General features: G+C 40.4%; 3 protein-coding genes across 3 annotated transcripts; all 3 read left to right on the plus strand.

Annotated features, from left to right (window-relative positions):
* Positions 1-1,771: 1,771 nt before the first annotated feature.
* Positions 1,772-9,955, plus strand: mob3c (MOB kinase activator 3C). The gene is made up of 4 exons (XM_030432234.1): positions 1,772-2,136; positions 4,515-5,118; positions 8,110-8,312; positions 9,495-9,955. Exons 2-4 carry the CDS (start codon positions 4,701-4,703, stop codon positions 9,522-9,524), a joined length of 651 nt encoding a protein of 216 aa, XP_030288094.1. The 5' UTR covers positions 1,772-2,136; positions 4,515-4,700; the 3' UTR covers positions 9,525-9,955.
* Positions 9,956-11,079: 1,124 nt separating this feature from the next.
* mknk1 (MAPK interacting serine/threonine kinase 1) lies at positions 11,080-20,239 on the plus strand. The gene is made up of 14 exons (XM_030433882.1): positions 11,080-11,212; positions 11,912-11,977; positions 12,466-12,568; positions 12,674-12,772; positions 12,873-12,970; positions 13,533-13,612; positions 13,706-13,779; positions 13,886-13,990; positions 14,100-14,155; positions 14,258-14,353; positions 14,466-14,660; positions 17,158-17,322; positions 18,023-18,066; positions 18,235-20,239. The coding sequence occupies exons 2-14, from the start codon at positions 11,921-11,923 to the stop codon at positions 18,452-18,454; spliced, it is 1,392 nt and encodes a 463-aa protein (XP_030289742.1). The 5' UTR covers positions 11,080-11,212; positions 11,912-11,920; the 3' UTR covers positions 18,455-20,239.
* A 1,131-nt stretch (positions 20,240-21,370) lies between these two features.
* Positions 21,371-23,613, plus strand: LOC115591011 (transmembrane protein 275-like). The gene is made up of 2 exons (XM_030432582.1): positions 21,371-21,676; positions 22,327-23,613. Exon 2 carries the CDS (start codon positions 22,408-22,410, stop codon positions 22,990-22,992), a length of 585 nt encoding a protein of 194 aa, XP_030288442.1. The 5' UTR covers positions 21,371-21,676; positions 22,327-22,407; the 3' UTR covers positions 22,993-23,613.
* The last annotated feature ends 603 nt before the right edge of the window (positions 23,614-24,216 follow it).

Here is a 24,216-nt window from a genome sequence, read left to right on the forward strand (position 1 = left end):
TACCCTCAAGCTACTTTCTTTATATACTCTGCACTATGCAAACTTATTATGCTATAACGGTCAAATTTATTTGTTTTATTTTTACAAGATTGTTGAGTCTCATTGTGTAAATTATTTTGACGACTGGAAAAATATTATGGAATATTCAAATAAATAAATAAACGGTACACTTGAATATACTGTAGAGAGTCATAACACAGCACTCATGGCAACAGCCATGGTGACCTCAAGTGGATTTGCAGGATCACTGCAACTCAAGACTGCTTTCTTTTGTTCATGAGCTGAAACAACGCAAATTCAAATTCAAATTAAATGCCCATCTGATATTAGTAATGATACTATTGGCCAATGAATGGAATTTGTATTATAATTATTCATAATCAGTGAACTATATTTAATAAAATTTTATAGAGATATCTTTATAAAAGCTTCTATCCCATCATTTTTAAACAGAAAGAAAGACAGAAAACAGAAAACACAGACAGACATCAAGTTAAGTCATGAGGTTTTTAACCTCCAACTCCAAGTTGAGTCTCAAGTCATTTATTTTCTGTCAGGAAGTTTCCGAAGAGTGAAAAAAAATGTAGTGTACTCTGGCTCCATGTGCCATTTTCTATTGGTAGATAACGTTCTGGCCCTCAGGCCTTCCTCAAGATCAAGACATTTACATACTTGTCTACTCTACTGTCAGGGACCTCATTAAAGCCCTTGGTGTGCGTCAACTTTATATGATAAATCAAGTTTCAAGCCAGTCCACATCTCGGATGAACAGTAATATCTAGTTTTGACAAGTGATTTAAAGAATGTCACTGATTCTGAAGATCCTCAGATCTTCATGCAGGGGATTCCAGAGCTGAGAGGCACAGGCTATAAGTCCTGCCTGAGGAAGTGGCTCGAAGGGGAGCAGAAATCTAGCAGGATGGCTCTGAGCTAAACCATGAGGTTCTTGCATGTGTAAAAGCACATATAAAACATGTCCCCTGAAAAAAAGGGAAAATGATAGAATTAGAAAACTACAAAAGATCTCATGGGAAGTCTTCCTCGCACATATTTTGCTCTTCATAATAAGTCAAACAAAATGTACTTTGTAGAGCAATAACTTTTCTACATGTTCCCTAAAGGAGGTAAACAGAAAGGGAATCTCGTCGCTTGATTGATTAACAATACTTGACAGCTGCAGTTCATTCGGAAACATTTTTATGTATTAGGATTAGATGATTCAGATAAAAAAAAAATGAGACTTTATCTCATCGTGTGTCATCCTAGCTTTACATTTCAGTGTAGGTGGCATTACACAGCAGTGTAACAGACACCCTCATCGTTTTAGTGACACCCATTCACCTTCGACACAAAGGGCACAGTCAGGGCAGCTCTCATGAGAATACTCAACTCCCCAAGGGCACCAGGAAATAGACAGTTTCAGTCCAACATGCCTTGTTTGTTCATGATCTGAAGAGGACTTTGTCTATTTAAGGGTATGCTCTGAGTTCAACGACAATATCTCAAAAAGGCCAAGAATTTAAATGATATGTTATTGAGACTTCACGCAAAAAAAGAGCGGCATGGACTGCCAAGCATCCAGAAATATTTGTGGGATCATTCTGCTCCTTCTGTCCTATATATGTGGCTTAAGAGGAGGGGTTGTTTTCTCAGGACCTTTACCAGAAGGCCGGGCTTTGGGTGGGACAAGAGGGCTGGCTGCTCTGCCTGCAGGATGAGAGGAAGAAAGGAGGGGGAAAAATGGAGAAGAGGGAGGGCTGAGTGGGGGTTTGGAAAGGCCTTTTCCAGCCCGTCTACTCTTTCAATTTATAGGTCCTCCACACACACACCCACACACAGGCACAGACGCACAGCAGAGACAAAGTCAGGATGTGACATCATCCACGGGAAGAGAAGCCAAACAACTTTTTCTCCTTTTTCTGTGCTTGTCCGTGCTGCTGAGAGAAGTTGGAGACTCTCGGTCTGTCCGTGGCTGGCAGAGAAGGAGAGGATCCAGAGGAGCTGGAGGGGGCAGAGAAGCTGGATCTGTCTTCCACAGGGAGTTTGAGGTTGAAGGGGTCCGGCGCCTGAATCCTCCCTGAACTTCCCAGGACTTGCCACCACATTCCAAACCCTCCGCTGCAGGATTTCAGCCAGGTACAGTGCAGATAGTTTTTTTTTTTTTTTACCCCATTCCCTAATCTCTTCACTTTGTTTCTGGGTATTGAGATTTGTAGTGCTTTCTTGTTTTTTTTTTTTTTTTTCTGTGTGTCCAGTCCATGACGTTTGTAGGTCTTCAGTGTCAGGAGCAAATTCCACAACAACTATGAAAGTATGCAGGACAGAGCGTGATCAGACATGCTTCAGTCTGAGGCTGTTGAGGCATGCGGCGAGACGTAAAGTGATCAAAATTGAAGTCACATTGTCCCACATGCTGTCACTTATTTATTTGCAAGCCATTATTGTCTTCAGTATAAAACATTTACAAAAAGCACTGTCCAAGGCTAATGTTTGTCTGAAGCTGCCTGTCTCTCAATCCAGGGCTGAATCAAACACTATGACTATGCGAGCCTCCCTTGGAAGCCCCTTTGTTATGGACACATTTAGAGCTATCTCATGACCACGTATTCATGGTCCCCCAGTGGTGAGCTTTGAAATGAGATCAGGCAGTCTGTGAAAGCTGGTGGAAACAAAAAGTACCCTTCTCATATATCAAATGCTGTTGATTCAGCTGTTAATTCATACGAGTGAACAGCAAAAGCTAAGAGCTTAACAGTCATGTGAGGAAGTCAACAAAAGTTCACAACAAACACCTGAATGGATGATAATGCAGACACAGAAACCTTTGCTAATTTGAGTCAAACGACCACAGGAAGTATCCAGACCAGCAGTTTAAAATTGGACACAAATGCGGATATAGTGTCATATTGCAACCACAGTGCCCAGTTTGACTGACTGCAGTGTCACATCTTTGGATGCAACATAATGTATGCTATAGTTATGAATGGAAGCATACAACTCAGTGGAGTTTTACGAGTGTGATACAATGCAAGTACGTCACATAACGTCACATAACCCTATCAGTTATGTGACACACCTGGACTTTACCTCTAATAAACTGCCCACCTCATTTTCCTATAATTACAATTCATGACCTCGCTGCATTAACATTTGGGGAGGTCATGCTCTTCATCAGCGTGTTTTGTCTGCCAGATAGTCAGTGGCAATCAGGGGGAAAAAAACATCTCTCAGTAACACGTGGTTGCAGACATGTGACTCGAGACGTTAAGTCTTAAGCAAGTCATCTTTTCTTGGACTTATCCCAGCTTGCGTCAAGTCGAGTCCTTAATTAAAGCAAGTTCTGTCACTCTGCAGTATCCAGTCCTGCAGAGGTGGACACATTCTTTAGATACAAGTACAGATATTTGTGTTAAAAACAGATTAAAGTATAAGTAATAAAGTACAGGCTATGAAATGTACAAAGTAAAACAAATATGCAATATTCGTCTGAAGGACATTTCTGCCTGTATTTTCTGTGCAAAGTTAACCGAACCTCACGTCATATTAATATAATTCAGAGACTATTTAACTTGATGGTGGAATCAGGATTTGTCCGAGCTGTTTGTAAACGCATCAGAAAGATGGTCGATTGTTGTGTCTCTTTCCCAGGATGACATTTTAGATTGGTAAAGTGTTGTGGGTAATCGATTATAGATCATTGCTGTCAAATGCATTAAAACTAGAGTAATGAGCCTGTTTTGAAAATGAAAAAGAATGAAAAAGAAATCATAGATATTTGTGTTGTAATTTAGGAAGTAAAAGTAACAAGTTAACAAAGTTGTCAGAAAAAAGTACCTTGCAAATCACCGAAACAGTGACTGGAGTCCACATCTCTGATTGGCTGTGTCTCATGACTCATTTCCCAGAAAAGGGAAATGATGGTCTGTGTTTTTCATCAGTTGCCACGGTCAGTGTTTTTACACCAAGCTTAGTTGTCATAGTTGTTATTTTTACACCCAGATGTTCTGAATGAGAGTCACAGTGCTGTATCCAAGCAGAGCTGGTATTGTACAGGGGACATTTTCTAATTCTTTGTATGTTGCAGCAAGCTTTTTATTTTCTTAACAATGCTCGTCTACTGGCCTGATTTTGACAACAACTGGCTGAAAGCTTTGCTAATTTTATCAGTGGGTACTGCTGAAAGTCTTGTGATACGATCATCTGGTCACATTGTGCAATAATGGGACATTTGGGATGAGGTCACTTGTGTCAATAGTAATGGGAGCCATGTAGTTTTCTGTGCAGTTTGGCTTTGATGAGTCTCTCTAAAAAATCTTTGACTTGAGAATCGTAATGTCTTGCCTGTGTACTTTTTTTTTGTTTTTTTTGTTATTGCATCTGAATATCAATATATATGGTTTTGTAGTTTTACTCTGGATGTTTTGGTCATGTGCAATTTTTTGGTTATTCTGGCCTAACGCAGTGGGTTGACAGGAAAGGAATATCCCTCCAACTTCTCTTTTTCTACTTCACAGAAACTTCCCACCATCTGCCGAGCAAGACCTCCCTCGCAATCTTTACATGACAGACGCTGACCCCCTGTGACCTTGCTTCCCGAGCTGGTGCCATCCCTCAGGAAGGTCGGACTTTATCCAACTCAAAACTAACTATTATTCCTGAGGGCTTATTCTCCCCTTATCTCAGGGGAAACGACTGAGTCGATGGCGTTGTGTCTTGGACAAGTGTTCAGCAAAGATAAAACATTCAGACCCAGGAAGCGGTTCGAGCCGGGCACCCAGCGCTTTGAACTCTATAAGAAGGCCCAGGCCTCGCTCAAGTCCGGTTTGGACCTGAGGAAAGTGGTCCAGCTGCCAGAGGGAGAGAACATCAACGACTGGATTGCTGTTCATGTGGTGGATTTCTTTAACAGGATCAACTTGATCTATGGCACGATGAGTGAGTTCTGCACAGAGCGCTCATGTCCCATCATGTCCGGGGGGCTGAGGTATGAGTACAGGTGGCAGGATGGTGACGACTACAAGAAACCCACCAAGCTGCCTGCCCTCAAGTACATGAACCTGCTGATGGACTGGATCGAGTCGCTCATTAATAATGAAGACATCTTCCCCACCAGAGTAGGTGTGTAAGGAGTCTGCAAATGAAGGCGCCTGCAGACTATTATTGAGTGTGTAACTTAAAACGTTGGTTGATTTTTTTTCTGCGCTGATGCTGTGCCTCATCAAAGCTGAAGTGCTGTTCCCCTTCATTAACATCCCCAATGGGATGATGAAGTTCAAGCAGAGGTTAATTCAACGATGAGGTTGGCATTTTGACAAAATTGAATGGGCAACTGTTGTGTTATTTTATCTCAGCACAGGATTTGACAATCAGATATATTAGAGATGAGGATTTCATGCATAATCTGAGTGAGTCCCTTGAACCAATCTGTGGTCTGATCTGCAGATTTAGCATAATTTTTCTGTTTCCTTCTATAGTCTATAGACATGCAGGTCAGGTAAAATGAAACTCTAAATTTCCCATAGGTGTGGTTTTGTTCAATGTGGTAGCCTGTGATAGATTGGCAATTTGTCTAGGTTGTATCCCTGCCTTTTGCCTAATGTGTCCATAATTCCCTAGAGCCCTAAAGGACTACAAAGAGACAGAGTAATAGTAAGTGGAACTATGTGCCTTAGTATAGAGGCTCCAAACCTTTTTTGTCTAGCATACCCCCATAGGCCTCTCAGATGGGCTCAAGTGCCCATTAATACTGTTTCCCTTCAAGGGTAGATTTGACACTGGCTCTGCTAGCTTCCTGACTGGAGTTCTTAAAGGGGCTTGGGAAAATAGCATTTTGAGTATCAAACATATTCATACCAAAATTTCAATTGTCATATTTGAATACGTAAGGAACGCTACCAATATCCTAAAAAGAAAGAAGGAGCCATAACATCACCGAGTCTTGCTATAAGTCAAGTGGGAGATGCATGGAGAGTTCTACAGATAGTTTGGGAGTTTTTTCAAATATTTGGCCAATCTGTGACTACATTCTCTAACAAAACTATTTCTTCACCAATATGTTCCTAAAGGTGTCTAATAACGCATGTAAAAAGACTTATATTCAACTCCTGGAGGAAAATTTCAACCTTATCGGAGAAAAATTGCAACCATTTGTTTGGTATCAAAACCACTCCTTGGTGGAAATATGGCCAACGCCAACTCTGAGTGAGCCACACTCAAAGCTCCAACAATTGAAGCCTTTGAAGAGAAGTTTAAAGAAACTTTTGAAAGACTTACAGAGGGAGGAAGAACACCTGCACTCTGGGTGCATGGTCGATGTCATCAAGATCTTCATCCAAACGGATTGATTACAGACTACAATGGGCACCCATCCTGCATTGTTATCAGGATGCCGGACAGTTGATGAAGCAACTTGAAACTTCACCTGGTTACAAGGAGACCTTTGAAAGTGTCACTGCCCATGGGAACCACGTTGTTCGTTGCGCTTGCCGTGATTGGTCTAGCAGCTGAGGTGACAACTATATTGAGCAAACACTGATGAGGGTGGCCAAGTCAGAAGTGTGTTGAGCAGAGGGAGGATGAGAAATATTGATTCGGACCACAAGTGCAGGGACCAGACTCTAAACCACTTTTCCCATGTCAACCAGTAAATGGAGGAAGGTGTCAAGTAACATGGTCATCTCCACAACGACCTTGGCAAAACATGGATGAAGCGAGAAGCTGGGAGGACAAACAGTGACATCGACCATGAAGGTGAAGTTCAAGGTACAAGGTCAATGAAGAGAGGATTAACTTATATCTACTCCAGTTGGTCCACCGACTGATAATCTTTGTCCAACGGGATATGACAGTCGGGAAAATCTTAGAATATGAGCTGACTACATTCCCTTCATGCTTGTTAAGCAACAAAGATCAGAAAATAAACAAGGCTAACAAGGCTTCCACAGATTTCTAAATGTTTTTATATGTGTTAGAAACCGTTAGGAACACTTTGGTTAAGAACTTGTTTGGTAAGGAGTTCATTCACAGATTTTCGCAATATTCCCTGACTAAGAGAGTAGGTTAACGACTGATTTGTTTTTGTCAAACCGTTGTTCATCCCTCGATTGCGTTTGGGAAAGGCTCCTGTTCACAGTATAATTGCAGTCTCAGCGATATTTGCTTGGGCCTGCCACCACTTGGACACGATATTATTGGCCCTGTCGATCATCTGAAAAAAAAAAAAATCCAGTGGTAAACCGTCTCTCTGAAGCGTGTTCACTTTGAAGTGTGTTTCTCCATGCATCTCCTAGACTTCAATACAGCTGTCACCACAGTCTGGCACCAAGGCAAGATTCACTGGGGTAATGTCCCTTCCTTCTTTTTTAGATTCCTTGAACACTGTACTGAGAAGCTACAGAATGATATAAAAACCTCAAAAACCCAACAACCTTTCAGTCAATTTTGTGTACATGTTATTACCACTCAAAGACATTTCAGCCATTTTGTGTGTTTGGACTTTTCTGATAGCTTCTGCACACCTTGGTAATTGTGGCAGAAGGTTCACAAAAGATGAGACTCACAGCAATTTGTAGTCCCATTTGTGTCTCCATTTTTGCTCCTGAACACAAAATATGTAGATAATCTTTTTCTTTTTTAAATCATAATTTCTATCTCGTAAAATAGGCTGAGCTTCCCAAATGTAACCGCAGAAATACCCCCCTGTGCGAGAAAGAATACATAAAAGAGAGTATTTCATCTACAAGAGGCTTTTGTCAGTTCGCACAAAGCCTAGGGGCAATTTTTTAGACTAACTGAACACTCATGCGACTGAAAATTGTGTTGTTATACAATTTTAATAAAGGTGCAATGGATCATTATGTTGCAGTTTTTATCTTTTCTCTTTTATGTCCACTTTAATCAACCCAGTACCTGAAAAAGATGCTGTGCTCAGAGTTATTTCTTGTCACTGAAATATATTACCAACGCAAATCAGATTTCAGTAAGATGTCGTGCTCAGAGATTGATGCATTTGAGGAGAAATTATGTAACCTAAAGTTTTTAAACATGCAAAATGATGGTTCCTATCATAGAAAATGGTTGCTGTAACACTTTCTCCTTTCTTCACACTAGGTGTACCTTTCCCAAAGAACTTCCAGCAGGTGTGCAAGAAGATGCTGAGCCGTCTCTTCAGGGTGTTTGTGCATGTTTACATCCATCACTTCGACAGCATCTGCAACATGGGCGCCGAGGCCCACATCAATACCTGCTACAAGCACTACTACTACTTCATCTCAGAGTTCAACCTTATCGATCACTCTGAACTGGAGCCCCTGGTGAGACAATAGCGTGACTTCAGATGTGTGAGGGTGAGGAAAGGGAGCAGGAGAGAGAGTTGTCAGTATCACTCTCACAACTGTCAGTCGAGCAGAAAATATCAGCTGCTCTGCCATCTATGACCTCGTTGCGCAGCATGCTCAGTGAGTGTATCATCGCGTCTGTGTGTCTTCCCGGCTAGTGCACATGTAGCGTAAAGAAAATGACAGCAATCTCTATACCGCAGCCGCACAGATAACTAAACCTCTGAAGGAGACACACAATAAAACAGTAGAGCTGTGTTCTCCCGAAGATGTCATTTTTTTGTGTATCTCGATTTTCCAACATGAAATAAGCTTGTTCTCCAACAGATGGAAATTCAGGCCTTATCTTCTCACCCTCATGCTGATGGAGAGTTGGATGTTGCACAGTCCACAAAAGGTTTCTTGACCTTCACAGCAAAACAGTGTTGACACATTCTCCTTAACAACAGAAGTTCTGTAGATGGGGAAAAAACAAAGAAAACATAGAATGGCTTCATTCAGCTCGGCAAGCATAGTCCAAGTCTCTGAGAGCCCAAGTTGATTTGAGAAAAGGTTATTTTCACCCGTTAGGCCAAAAATCTTCACTGTAGCTGCTAAGCTAAAAGTGTTAACATGCACCCTGTCTGAAGTTGGTACACAGGCTTGACCACAGATAAAGGGTGAAAATAATGTCTTTTCGAATCAATTTGGTATCTTGGGGCCTCCATAGCCTTGGATTACTCTGGACCAGCTATATGGAGTCATTTTATGTTTTTTTTTTTTTTTTTAAACTTATTTTTGCAGTCATTTAATGAAGCCAAGTTTGTATTTTTGTTGTTTTTTTCAAACAAACAGACCTCCAACGCGTATGAGCAGATTGAGGATGGTCAGTGAAAAGCCTCAGTTATCATCTTCCAAGTTGTGTAATTCCCCTTCCAAAGTGAAACAAGGATGAGACTTCTGTGTCAACACACCACAGAAGAGATACATCTTGTAACCAGACCCTTTTATTGTCCCCACCTAAAGTGCCTACTGCTAGTCTTCCTGTTGTTGGTCTTATAAGAACAACAGTTTTACTGTTCTCTGTATTGAAAGATGCACTTTGTAACAATCATTCATCGCTGAATAGTATGTGAATTTTTATGTGTTGAACATGTTCTTTGTTTCCTTTTCCTACAGAAAGAGATGACAGAGAAGATATGCAACTAAACTAAAACCACACGGACAAAGGAGTTTACACTATGACGTTATCTGAGCCCTGTGAGAATTAATCGGCTTCAAAACGACTCAACAACACTCAGAACAAAGAACAATTTCAAACAAAGTTTTATGAGTTGTTTTATGGCAGAACTGGGAAGGTCCACTATCAAACCACGCTTCTTCAGACTGTGGTACTGCGCCTTCACAGAGGTTTTTACTTAGAATAATTATGGCCTTTCATGCCATCAGTATAGGACTTGGTGTAGGTTTATGATACTACATCTCCTGTTCTTATGCTTTTTCTTTCCTTCTGTGCATGTATTTGTTTGACCATTTTTATATACAGTGTTGACTCTTATTTTGTTGAATGAAAGTTTGTTTTTCTACGTGATGTCAGTGTTTTTATAGTTTGAACATAAAAATGCAGCTTAAAGAAATAATCAGTGTTTTTGCAGATGTGCTTGTGTATTGCACTGCACCACAACAATATTCAAAACATTGAGTCATGATTTTGTTTTCACGTGAAAGTCAACACTGTTTCACTGAAGTGACGTGAATCATACGTTTGTTTTTAAGGTTTGGCCTGCCACACAGGCTGTCTTAAGTCTCAGGCCCAAACCAACACAAAGACAGATGTTACCTGATATATGGAGACAGTATTTAGGCCCATTTCCGGCAGTTGAAAAAAAAAAATTATATATATATGTATATATATATATATACATATATATATGTGTATATATATATATATATATATATATATATATATATATATATATATATATATATATATATATATATATATATATGTATATATATATATATATATATATATATATATGTATATATATATACATATATATATATATATATATATATATATATATATATATATATATATATATATATATATATATATATATATATATATACATGTTGTTGTTTTATGTTCAACTTATGGAAAACCATTCCTATGGTTATTATGATTATGATTATGACATAAAAGTCATAACTGAAGGATACAAAGTTGGAAATTTGAGTGGGAAAGTTATAATTATCAGCCCTGACTTTCAACTTTGCCTCTGATCCGTCCCATTTACTTTGCATATGGACACGTCTTATTCAATAGCTTCCAAGTAATTTGACCCATTCACTTGAAATCAGTGCCATAATGTCTTTTGATGGAATCACAATTATCATGCGATTATCATGCGATTTTTTTTTTTTAATCAAGGCTAATTTTAAATCATTTTTTCCCTAATTAATTGGCTGAATGGGGCCTCCATAAAGAGGAGTAAGGGATTACACTCTTAACTAAGAGAATAATAATGATGAAACATTGTAGGTATGTGGCATGAGCCGTAGGCCACTTCCTCCTGTCAGTGCTGACCTGCCAATCCTTTGAATGAGAATGTAAATAGAGATCACCATCATGCAATAAAAATGTCCACTACGTGGATGGGGGTGTGGCGGAGAGTCAAGCCAAGTGACGCGTCAGTGGCAGCTGTGCTCTCAACCAATGGGAGACGGAGGAATGCGGAGAGGAGGCGGGGCGGACGGCTGTTTATGTGTTTTCCCGCCGTGTGCGTCACTAGCTGTCTCACTGATGGATCTCAGTTAGCGATGGATACTTACATCAGCTGTCAGAGGCTTTGACAGAGGGGATCTGGCTGGTTTGGATTGGACACAGGGTCCAGGTTAGAAGCATATTTATTGCTTTTTTGTTTTCGTTATAATGAGACTGTACCGGTGTGTGAATACAAAATACCGAGTGGACGTTAATCGGTAGGAGAAGCGAGCTAGGAGTTCTTGCTAGCTAGCTAGCTGGTGCTAACGACAATAACAGCGTCGGATTGAACAGTCATCAGTCAACGTTAACTCTGTCTTTACTGATTGTTGTTCTTTTATACATCGCTCTATCCTGGTAATGTTGCACTGGTATTTGTAGCAACAGCACTAATGTTAGCGTTGTAGTCATTGTTTATCAGCTGCAGTAACGTTACTGACTCGATACACACTTGTTAACCGATCAGTTAGAACAGTAAGCTAAATATCTACCGTCGCTTTGAGCCAGATGTTATAGCTAGCTCGATGCTAACGTCAGTAAACCCGGCAGAAGGCTCAAGCTAACCTATCAAAACAGACCGTCGGCGACTACACTGCCACTCGATAATCACAAACAAAACAGTACAAGATTTGAGATTACAGGGTGAAAGACAGGAAACCATGTCAGGGTGTAATGGACTGGTGTTTAATGGACTTTATTTGTCCTTATCTTTAATCCCTAACATTAAATTAATTGACCTACAGCCACTTTGAAATGTTATCATGTATATGTATGCCCTTGTTGACGCAGTTTGTTCCGGACAGCCTCAGTATGTGTGTTGTACTCTCAGTTGGCAGGTATGGTGAGGCACAGCATGATGATGACAGAGCTGCAAGCCTTCCAGCACACCCTCCAGGTAAGCTCCGACCTGTTGATGATACCGGGGATTTCAAAACCTCTAGCTTCCTGAAACAGGACGTGATTGATAAGATCGAGCTGCCAGAAAGTAGTGTGCAGGTTGTCGAGGTTATCTGCACAGAAAATGGAGAAGTTTCATCACTCTCCATGAGTCATGAACACTGACTGGTTGTGTAAATGTTTCTGGTAATGTCCAGGGTGAGATAAGGCCCGTCACTTTGTTTCCTGTATCCTTACCAGGCCAGTGTTATGGCAGGACGCCACAGCAGTTGTTGGTGTTGGTTTAGACACATAGAAAAATTGTTAAAAAGTCAGTTAACATTTTTTATTTTTATTTTTTTAACATTTCACAATGAGAAGAAAGCAAGGGAATTACCTACTCTTTTTCATGCTTCTCTACTGTACCACAGCCTGATCTTTCTGACTACTCTCGCACTTTCCCCCCCTCTCTCCCCCTTCCATGTGGCCCCCTTCTCTCTGTTCCAGGGCAACTCCCTGGCTGTGGGCCAGGTGGGGCAGAGCTGCGGGGGAATTCAGGAGAACGGGATCGCTTCAGAGGAGAGACAGCACCTTTCCAAAGGCCCTGCAGGTACAACAGCTCTGGAGCTCCTGGATCGTATGGTGCACACAGTAACACACCAGGGATGTCTGTCCCTGTTTTAACTTGCATGTGGGTTCTTCTGAATTGCTGCAGAGATTGAGAAAAGCCAGCCAGTCAACATCCCAGACGCAGCTAAGAGAAAGAAGAAGAAAAGAACGAGAGCAACGGACAGCTCGACAGGCACTTTTGATGGTAATGAGGCTGATATTATTGTTAGACATATAAATATTGTCTTATTCTAGACATTAAATAGTAACACATACTGCAATCTCATACGTCACTTTTTCTTCAGATCTCTACAAGCTGACGGATGAGGTGCTTGGTCAGGGGGCTTATGCTAAAGTTCAAGGATGCATAAGTCTGCAGAATGGACAAGAGTTTGCTGTGAAGGTGAGTAATGATTTACTCAAAACGCAACACATTTGAAGAACATTTGAAATGTGTCATCAGCACTCAGGATATGTTGCAACAGCTTGTTTAATGCTGTTTGTTAGAGTTTTTTGATAAGTTGTTCTGTACGTTAAGGCTTTAAGAGCGTAAAATGTTTAATGATAATATGATTTTATTTGTACAGCACTTTTCAAAACCAGAGAATTACAAAGTGTTTCAGAGCAAACAAAAACACAACACTCAAATACACAGTAATAAAAGAGAAATAAAATGTATAACAAGGATTAAAACCATAAAAGCACCAACGATGAGTTAAAAAGCTATTGGTACATAAAAATAGAGCCACATAAGACTTTGGTACTCCATTACCAAACTAATGAACCATTCGGAAAACCTGGCTTATGTTGTACCTGATGGAGAATCTTGACATATCAAGTGTGTAACTGTGAATCATTTGAGTGTCATTAAAACACGCTAGCTTGTGTGTTTAACATTTATATGTAAGCAAATAACATTGTATTGTCTGTTTTTTTTTTTTTTTTTTTTTTTTTTAATAACAAAGATCATAGAGAAGAGTGCAGGACACAGCCGCAGCAGAGTCTTTCGAGAAGTGGAAACTCTTTACCAGTGTCAAGGAAACAGGTGAGTCCACTTAGCATTAGAAACATTTTAATTCAACTACAGCTAAAGCAGAATGAAACGGATACTAATCATTTTGGAAATGCCTTGTTGCAGGAACATTTTGGAGCTGATCCAGTTCTTTGAAGACAGTTCCTGCTTTTATTTGGTGTTTGAGAAGCTGCGCGGAGGTAAGAATAAATGAATAACACAACAGCTACATCTGCATATACGCTTTTCAAATGACTCGCTGTAAACACTCCGATTGCTACAAGTGATTGTCTTCTCCCCCTTCAGGCTCCATTCTTACACACATCCAGAACCGAAAGCACTTTGATGAGCTGGAGGCCAGTAAGGTGGTCAGGGACATTGCCCAAGCTCTTGACTTCTTGCACACAAAAGGTAGGTCGGCAACCAATCAGCTACTAAAGACCAGGGGAGCTGTGTATTTTTTTCCCTTTAATTCGTCACAACAATGACAACTTGACCGTGACAAAGTGCTCTTCTGCAGGCATTGCCCACAGAGACCTTAAGCTGGAGAACATCCTTTGTGAATACACTGATCGGGTAAGGGACTTTCAAATGGCAGGAAGCTTTCATAAAGACATTAGTTGGTCCTAGAGGTATAGAGAATAACAATATAATGTTTTTCCTTATCTTTCTACTTAGGTGTCCCCAGTTAAGATCTGTGATTTTGACTTGGGAAGTGGAGTGAAGCTCAGCAGTGCCTGTACACCCATAACGACCCCAGAGCTCACCACACCGGTAACAGTCCCGTTTTTTAACTCATAGCACATACACATAAAACGGAATCAGTCAAATTTATAACTGTAATATCATTCTTCAATGTGTGTTCGATACATTTTCCCTCTCTTAGTGCGGCTCAGCAGAGTACATGGCTCCAGAAGTGGTGGAGGTGTTCACTGATGAGGCCTCCTTCTATGACAAGCGCTGTGATCTTTGGAGTCTCGGGGTCATCCTCTACATCCTGCTGAGCGGCAGCCCCCCCTTCACGGGCCACTGTGGCACTGACTGCGGCTGGGACCGTGGAGAAACCTGCAGAACCTGCCAGGTATGCTCACCTAGATTCCACCTCACCAGACAATCCTTTAAGTGTTCACTTTCTAAAATGTTTACAGCACAAATGTAAAGAATGCTTCCTCCGTCACTACCCTGGCACGGTGTTAGTTCACCATGTCACAGTCATGATGTTAACTGCTTTTGTTGTTGAAGCTATGGCATGGTTAGATCATGTTTTCATGTTTTACAACAGCAGTAACAAAAAAGTTGTTTCTTTCTTTCATTAACCTTTTTTATACAGGAGAGCAAACCGCCAATTTGCCATCCTTTGCCGCCCTTACCTTGGTACAAATGTGCCACCATTTCTATCTAAAAAGGGCTATTGTGTCATTGAGCTTGAATGTAGTGCGCTACTAGTATTTTGAAATTTAAGATGAGACTAATTGAACACAGCTGATGGCTCTTATCGTTGGGGTATGTTATGTGGTAGTTTGATGGGAAGTTATTATTAACAGTATAACTTAAGTGTTTGAAAAGTTAATTTTTAATCAACTATCTCAATATATTAATGACTTTAACATCTTATCTCTATACCAATCTGGGTTCAGACCAAATTTCTCTACAACCACTGCTCTTCTAAAACTCACCAATCATGTATCCTCTTCAATAGACAATAATATGCATACAGGTGCAATATTTATAGATCTTACTTAGGCTTTTGACATGGTTGATCACCATCTCCTCCTTGACAAACTCTATGCTATTGGTCTCTCAAAACACTCTTTGTTTTGGTTAAACTCATACCTTCACAACAGACGTCAGTGTGTCTCTTATCAGGGCAGTCAGTCAGATTTTATGCTTATAGAAAAAGGGGTACCTCAAGGTTCATCTTTAGGGCAGCTGCTCTTCTCCATCTTTATTAATGATCTTCCCCAAATCTGTTTGGATTGTCATATCCAATTATATGCAGATGATACTGTGATTTATTGCTCCAAGCCTGACATTGCACAGATTCAGAGTACATTACAGGCTGATTTTGATGCTGCCCAAAAATGGCTTTCCTTCTACTGAAAAAGAAGTCTCATGGGATGTTGTTTAGTACTAGATCTAATTCTTTGCACTTGAATAATTGGTCCATTAATTCTTTAGATGGGACACCGCTTAATAAAGTGGAGGAATTTAAATATTTGGGTATCTGGCTTGACTCTCAACTTCCTTTTAAGACCCATATTGACTCAGTGGTAAAGAAAATTAATTGCAGCCTGAGAATATTATATCGTTCTATCAACTGTTTTACCCTACGGGTCAGGAAAAGAATTATTTCCCAGTTGATATTACCAACGAATCTTCATCCTCTCACTGTAGCTTATAATAGTCTCTGTAGATTTGTTTTGAGATGTCCTTATAGAACCCATCACTGTGCAGTGTATGAGTCACTAAACTGGTTAACACCTAAATCTAGAAGACATTTTCACTGGTTGCAATTTATATTTAAATGTATTTATTTGAACTATCCTTCCTAACTAAAACAACTGCTAATTCCGTATAGGTTTTCGCATATTCTAAGGCATACTGACCATCCTTATTTCTTTGTCCCTAGAATTTTTAAGGAAACTGGGCGACGTGCCTTTAAATTTAAAGCTCCATCTGATTGGAACAACTTGCCCGGCTCACTTGGATCCATTACCTCGTTTCATTTCTTTGAAACATCTGTTTTCATTCATCTCCAAACAACCTGCTTTTGCTTCAAATCATATTTGAGCTATGGAAGTAATCCATCCCAAATATGTAGATGCATGTTAATGAATCTGCATCGTTATGTATGGGCATATGTACATCTATGTTAATTCACTGTATGTAATTTTGACATTATGGGGGAATCAGTAGGTGTGGGAGTGGTTAGGCTTAGGAGAGCTTTTGTCTGCGTATGAGTGTGTATGTGTTATTTGGCTTTATGTACTGTATTTTCTGTATATCTGTGTCAAGGACCCCCTTGAAAACGAGATGGTTCATCTCAAGGGGTCTATCCTTCTAATGAACTTATATAGAGAGAGGATGATATGTAAGGCCGCTTGGATGAGTCAAACCACCAACATTGCAGTAACATAATATGCATGTGGTGTCGTTATAACAGATAGTGTATCAGCGATAAATAGCAGTGATGCTGCTCTGCAATAATCACACTACATGTGCCTCTCACTTTGGTCACATCTAATCTAATTCTATTCCTGAAGCAATGAGGAACAAAAAGCCAGTGTGTGACTGTACAGCTTTGATTTAGTTGTGACCGCCTCTGTACTTTGGAACATTAATTGTTTTTCTCTGTCATCACCTGATTATAAGCAGAGTCTGGTTTTAATCTTTAATCTCTTGGCTCAGGAGACACTGGAGGAGCAACATGTAACCTTTCTCCCATAATTAGTGACTGATGAGTGCTCGATATCAGAATGCACCCAGGAACAGTGACTCTACAGCTAGTCTGATTTCAGGCACGGAGACTGTCACTGTGCCTCAGTTTCACAGGGTGTTGTTTCATATTCTCTCTTCAGAGTCACTTGTTTGAGAGCATCCAGCAGGGCAAGTATGAATTTCCAGAGAAGGACTGGGCTCACATCACAGAGGGGGCCCGGGATCTCATATCCAAGCTGTTGGTTCGGGATGCAACGCTGCGCCTCAGTGCTGCTCAGGTCCTCAAGCACCCTTGGGTGCAGGGGGTAGGTATTTGACCTGCAGCTATTGAGCACGTTGACATTTATATAGATACATGAGGAGACGTACGTAGCTATATACATGTGAACACAATTGTAAAACTAGTAATACGTTCTTTTTTATTTTCTATTAACATATATAAGTAACATAACATCACAGTATTACCTAAAAGCTAAAGTAAAAGAAAAACATCTCTGTCAGCCTTCCTCTTTTATCAGGTCACTACTTTGGTAGTTTGATGGTTTTCACATTTAATTGCCAATCGTCTGTAAGTCTATAAAATGCCACATGAGTTATGTAAATGCTCATCCCAATTTCCCAGAGTCCAAAGGGACATCTTCAAATCCCTTCTTTTTCCAACCAACAGTCCAATGACTTTTCATTTACTGTCATGAATGACAAAGAAAAAAATCATCACATTTTAGATGCTGAAACCAACGTTCAATCTTTTTTTATTGTTTAATTTTTTTCAACATTTAGTATATTATATGAATATCAGGCAACTAAGTTTCCTTTGTGAGATAATTAGTTGACTAATCATTGCGACTCCGGGAGGTATCATTACCTCTGTGCACCAGAGTAGCACGTTTATATTGTCTGATAGGAGATCACTGTATGACACGTTCAGCACTCTTTTATTTTATTGAAAACTGTGATTTTAAGTTATTAATTCATTTTCTTTCTTTCTTTCTTTTTTTTTCATAGAATGCTCCAGAGAGAGGTCTTCCAACTCCTCATGTTTTGCAGAGGTATGAAAGACAGCTTTGACAATCATGTCTAATGTATTGTGACATTTAGACTTAATGTAGTATTTTAAAAGAATTTTTTTTTTAAGAGGAAGTAAAGTTAAATTGTGCTTTTAAGACAGACTTTTATTCAAAATCATTGATCCTCTCCCGCCTCCTCCCTTCTTCCAGGAACAGCAGCACCAAAGACCTGACCCAGTTTGCTGCAGAAGCCATTGCCTTCAACCGGCAGCTATCCCAGCATGACGAGCAGCAGGAGGACGTCGGTGCCATCGTTTGCTCCATGAGGCTTTCTCCCCCTTCCAACTCCAGACTGGCCCGCAGACGGGCGCAGTCCAACGCCCTGCGTACCGGGGACTTCGCGCCAGCCTCAGACGACCTCGCCGCTTGAAGGACCAGCAAAAAGCTCCCTCGTCATTGTTTTCGGACTGATTTTTAAACCTCTGTCTACTGCTTGTGAGTGTGTGTTTTTTGTTTTTACAGGGAGCCTCAATAGGACCCGCCACACAGTATCAGCTGAGACTAACTGTCCTTGGTGTTGAAGCTCTTTCCCATGGCCAGTAATCTTATCAACCAGACAGAGTTTGAGCACCAAAAGGACAGTTTGTGCTCGGAAACATTGTTGAAAGTCCTGATGTTTGTTCAGGACTTTAAGCTGCCTGATCTGTTTCATTTGAGAATATTTTCAGGTTTATTTTTTACAGTTCACAGATAAGGTGAAAAGATTTATGATGACCCCAATACATCAGAAACGGCTCTTAATGCCAGCTATTAAACCTCTCATCAGCATGTATCCTCAACACAGCATTACAGGTGCAGCACAGTTTTGCAGCTGTCTGACCTTATTGAATATCATCTAATTCTAATATGTTTTTAGAATTGTCTTGTTGTCCAACTGTGAATGGGTTAATATTTTATTTAAATGCTACTTATTGCTTCTCTTGAGGAAAGGGAGAGTTCTCTTAAATTTTGTTTGCCTTTTTTTTAAAAAACGTTTCAGTGTATGTGACTTGATGTGTGTGGATGTATGTGGTTTAAAAGATAAGAATAGACGACACTTAAAGGAGGCGGTCCATCTCTGGAGATGGGCTTTTCTTCTTTTTCCCGACTGAAGTCATTCTTTTTGAGGGTGCGTAGAATATAACAGAAGGTGCAGGAATGTGAACGGATCTTGAAGTTAGGAAGTTCGGAAAACCCTTTTGTATTTCTCGTCATATCACTTCAACACAAGCTACCTGTAGCACTGATGTACTTTAAAAGAAGTCACTTATTCCGCTGATCTGAAAAAAGGGAGAATATGTTATTATTTATGATCAGTTCGGTCCAACAATGTGAATTTGACGCCTATAAAGTAATATTTATCTTTTTAAAGGGTTTTTAACAACTTTTTATCCTCATCAGAGTCCAACATTACCTCAGGCTCTTTTTTTGCACCACGTTTTGTACTGTACCAGTGTGACACCATCCAAAAAAACCCAACAACCTTAGCTTAGTTTCTCATGGTCTTATTGATTTGATATCCGAGTGTTTTTGAGTCTTGAGTTGTTTCTCCTGTATGTAGTTAATGAGACGACTTTAAGTAGTTGATGTTACACTTTGTAGTTAGATGGAGGGTTCTGGGGATGGAGGGATTTATTTTTATACAAGTGTTTGTATGTTGTTTAGTTTTGTACTTTTGGTTCTGAAAGAATACTGGATTGCCCATGCCAGGACTTCTCTGGGTTCAAGTTGCTGATATTTTCTTCTGACCCCTTTTCCTTCTTAAAAAAATATTTGTTTTATTCATTAATGACCTTAGCTATGTCTGAATGGGGTCACCAAAGGCAGTCCATCACCTTTATTCCACTTAACCCTTTTTACTTAATGTGGTACCCACTAAATGACCTGATTTCACGCTGTTGCCATGGACACCCCAGCCATATAGCCACTACAGACCTTCACGAGCAGAGATGCATTAGGAAGCATCCATTTGCTACATTAAGCCCCTCTCACTGCATTATGAATTATAAAAGGACTTGTTTGTTTTGCCCCCATTGACTTGTTATTACATCAGATGAGAAACTGTAATTGGTGAACAAATTTGGAGCCCCCATTGACATTTGTCATACAGGATCATTTGCATAATGCATATTTTCATTGTTATGCTGTGTTCTCAATAAAAAGATCCTCAACGTCTTCTCATGTCTAATCTATGTTACATCATTTTACTCCGTGTCCCTTCTCCTTGAGGAGATGTAAGCGAATGGGGGTTTTTTTTCCATAGGAGCTAATGTTGCTCCTTTCAGTGAGTGTTCCTATGTGCCGAGTGAAGCCACAGGAGGAGGATGTGATGAATGAAGCTGCTTAGACACAGAGCTGATTGCATCAACAAACTGACAGACGCTGTGTCCTTGTCAATTCTTTTAAAGGAAGGAGAGGCTGCTTCAAGCAACTAGCTGTTGATGACGTGATCTTTTTTTTAGGTCCTAAAGGCTGTTAACACATGCATTAGCCTACATTATACACCAGATATATTCTGCCTATTTAGATTCAGCCATTTTATGTGTTTTGTTTGAATACTGGGTCCCTGTTAAAGAGTACTGTGCCAAGTCTTCTGTGACTCACCTTCCTGTGCATACTGCACTTTGTGTATACGTCCTTTTGTATCATTTACTTCTTCATAAAAAGAAAAAACTACAAGTTCCTTTTTCTCCCCTCCCCCTCTTCTCTTTTCTTCTTTGCCTACATGTTTTGTTCACATACATATTGTTCAAAAGAAATTAACATATATGTGAAAACATTTTATAGAATTTACATTTGAATATTTAATTAAATATATTTTAAAAAATGGTCTTCAGATGTTATATTGATGTAGGCCCAACAGTCAGAATATACCCCTTGACACAATACATAATAATGTATTTTAAGTCAAAAAGAAAATTTATGTCAAAAATGTTATTCAAATCAGGTTAAAAGTACTTTTACATCTTATTTAATTGAAAAATATAGTTTTGACCTGTTTGGATTTTTGTCAATGACGGGATTTAACAGTTGATTCATGGTTTCCACAGCAGTGGACATCTACATAACCACTCCAAGTAGAATATATCGAAAAATAACTGAGGTATCCTCATAATTTTCAACTTGTGTAAGAGTAAAAACATTGAACAATTACTTTGTGACTGAATAATTCATCTTGAAAAGGTGGAAACAAAGAAACCAACACCAGTTTGACTGATGTTACTTTGAGTGCACAAATCAAAAGAGACTTTCCTTGTTTTTTTTTTTTTTTGCAACTGAATCCCTGAAATGTACTTTTATCCTGATTAAGAAACAAGAAGCAATAGTGACACCCATCCTGTGTCTTTGTGTCCCCACTCATCCCTCCGTCTATCAGATGTTAATGTCTTCAGTGCATCGCTTCCCTGCGCCTCATCTGATTGGACCGTTTGTTCCAGAGCCCTCTGGCGCCCCCGGTGATCCATCCTTATCATAACCTGTGGTGTGTGAACAGCAGTTCACTGTGCCGATGTTCACCTGCCGGAGGGAGAGAGAGCCCCTCCAGCTCCGAGGCTCCTGCAACACACAAGGATGGACGGAGGGACATCAGACTGGACTGTATGTGTGATCTGAGGTAAGTGAGCCGACAAAACCAGATAATAAATGTTGGTTTTGTGGTTCTTCATTGTGAATTGTGTGTGTGAGTCAGACATCGTGACCAGCTGAGAGGGAACTGTTTAATGAGTGTGAGGTTGTTTGTGTTTTATAATGATACCAGTGGGAGCATACAATGTCACAGTGGGTGTGATTTTTTTTTACATTTATGGAGGAAATTTTATTGCAGGAGCCTGAGCCTGCATTTTAGGGATTACTTTTAAATGAAATGTTTAAAGAATAATGTCACAGATAGGGCTGCAACTATTCATTATTTTCATTGTCCATTATTTTCTGGATTAATGATTAGTTGTTTGGTGTATAAAATGTCAGCATAAAGTGAAGCATGTTAATAAGTGTTTCCAAAAACCAAAAATGATGTCCTCAAATGTCTTGTTTTGTCCTCAGTGTAAAAGATATTCAATTTACTGTCAGGAGTAGAAAAAAAATTACTCACATTTAAGAAGCTGGAATGAGTGAATTTTGATGCTTTTGATTAAAATGACTTAGGCTGTTGAATCCATTTTCATGATAGCTGACAACTCATCGATGAATCATTGCAGCTTTATAGTCGCAGAAACATTAAAAGTGAAGCCTATAAAATCTCACACCTTTGCTTTTCCTCACCAGCCCCCTTCACCTTCATCTCTCTCTCTCAGAAGTGATGAGTTCAGTCAACTGACCATCAGCTTCTCTGGGTCTCCATGAGCCATGGTGTTACCTGAAAAACCCTCCAGACCATCCGCTCCCAAGCAGCTCTCCAAGCAGAGCTCCCTGCGCCACCAGAGCCTGCCCTCCCCGGCGCTGTGCTGCGCCTGCGGACTCTGCATCATGCTGGCCGGCATCAACATCACCCTGGTGGGAGCTTTCGCTTTTGGCACCTTCGTCCCCACTGTCAACCCCCCCATCATCATCGGGCCTCTTCTCTTATTGATAGCCCTGGCTTTCTTCACAGCCTGCTGTGTGGTCAGCAGGAGGCCCCCGGCCCACATGGCCCGCAAGGCAAAAGGAGGCGATAAGTGGGGGCTGATGCGGATGGGGACGGTGGCGTTTGAGATGGAGACCAGCGAGCACACGCTGCAAGACACCACAGCTGTCCAACTCAGCCCTACCAACTCCCCTTCGTCCTCTCACAAGTCCAACTCCAGCCAGGGAGCCGCTGCTCCGCCTGCAGGATGTCAGGATGGAGCCGGTGAGTGGCCCATATCAGAGAAGTCTGACACTGGTGTCAGTGGAGTTAACCCCACCTTGACCTCTGACTGTAAGAACACTTCTCATAACACTTCCTCTACGTAGCATGGACCTTCCTCCGAAGCCTGGCTGTTGTTTTGCTGTTTACAAGGTGGACATGTGCTCTGATTGTAGCTTATTCGATGTTGTTGAATGTTTATTGCTCAGTCCCAGGATGCACAGTTCTCTGCCAGAACAGAAACAGGAACAGCAGATGATACCTTAATCCAAGTGCCTGTTTGTGTACTTCCTGTTGTTTCAAACATCCAGCTAAGGCAGATTACACATCCTACGGATCGACTGTGGTCAGTGCTCACCACCATCAGTGTGTCCAGCCAAGCTTCTCTGAGTCATGAAAGCTCCTCCTGTGTAAGCCGGCTCAGTCACAGCCACAGTTTTTCAAACACTTACAAGAAGTCTTTTTGATTTTCTTCGTCTTAGTTTTAATGTCTGCATCTGCTGCATTTAGGGAGTCGATATCTGTGTCAGTGTTGAATATTCAGGAACAAATTAGTGACTGTGTATTTAAAGTTGTCGTTATTGTATTATTATATTACTCTGGACTTCAATAAACATTTGGGGCATGTGTACATTTTTTTGAAAATAAAGTTGAAATTGTATTTGATTGTCATTTTTTTGGTGAATTTTGCAACTTCATAACCAGAATAAATGTTCCTGCAAACCACAGATATGTCGTAATTTTACGTTTCTTTAGGCTCAGTCATCAGCTTTTTCTTGTAAGAACACTGTACTTTTTGTATGGTTAGGTTTAGGCACAAAACCCACTTGGTTAGGGTTAGATAAAAACAATAGTTTGTCTTAAAACACCTGTTTTGGGTTTGGGTTAGGGTTGGAAAATGTCTGCCGAAAATGTCTCCAGGTCTAAAAATAACACCCACTTTTGACGCAAAAGAATATTCATTCACCAGAATTGTAGTTAGCCATTTGGCAGCCTTGTTGAGCCTTGTCTTAATAATGTAACCACCTTCCCCTCCATTTCCTCATGTGAAAGTCAGCTGATAAGGAATTGAATGTGAAGGTGAAATGCCATGTTTTCTTCAAATGTCAACCTTGCACGCATCTGTGGTTTGCGGAAAAGTTAAACTGCTCACATTATATCTGAACAGCTGGGCTGGACCTGACTCCCTGTCAAAATATGTGTTTTGCTGCCATTAACGCAGCTGGAAGTTGTCCAGAGGTCTCCTGAAAAACAAAGTCTTGAACTGCTCTGTCACTGGCTTGGCGGCCTTACTTGCCTGTTACTTCCACCACCATCCCCTCGACTTCCTG

This window comes from Sparus aurata, chromosome 11, assembly GCF_900880675.1.
Source record: "Sparus aurata chromosome 11, fSpaAur1.1, whole genome shotgun sequence".
In the NCBI taxonomy this organism is placed as follows: Eukaryota; Metazoa; Chordata; class Actinopteri; order Spariformes; family Sparidae; genus Sparus; species Sparus aurata.

Bases quoted from the DNA above. Each gene is read 5' to 3' on its own strand.
- mob3c (XM_030432234.1), top strand. From the start codon at position 4,701: ATGGCGTTGTGTCTTGGACAAGTGTTCAGCAAAGATAAAACATTCAGA. The intron at 5,119-8,109 runs GTGTGTAAGGAG...TCTTCACACTAG, and splicing joins CATCTTCCCCACCAGAGTAG to GTGTACCTTTCCCAAAGAAC. The intron at 8,313-9,494 runs GTGAGACAATAG...CTTTTCCTACAG, and splicing joins ACTCTGAACTGGAGCCCCTG to AAAGAGATGACAGAGAAGAT.
- mknk1 (XM_030433882.1), top strand. From the start codon at position 11,921: ATGGTGAGGCACAGCATGATGATGACAGAGCTGCAAGCCTTCCAGCAC. The intron at 12,773-12,872 runs GTAATGAGGCTG...CTTTTTCTTCAG, and splicing joins CTCGACAGGCACTTTTGATG to ATCTCTACAAGCTGACGGAT. The intron at 14,354-14,465 runs GTAACAGTCCCG...TCCCTCTCTTAG, and splicing joins CCCCAGAGCTCACCACACCG to TGCGGCTCAGCAGAGTACAT.
- LOC115591011 (XM_030432582.1), top strand. From the start codon at position 22,408: ATGGTGTTACCTGAAAAACCCTCCAGACCATCCGCTCCCAAGCAGCTC.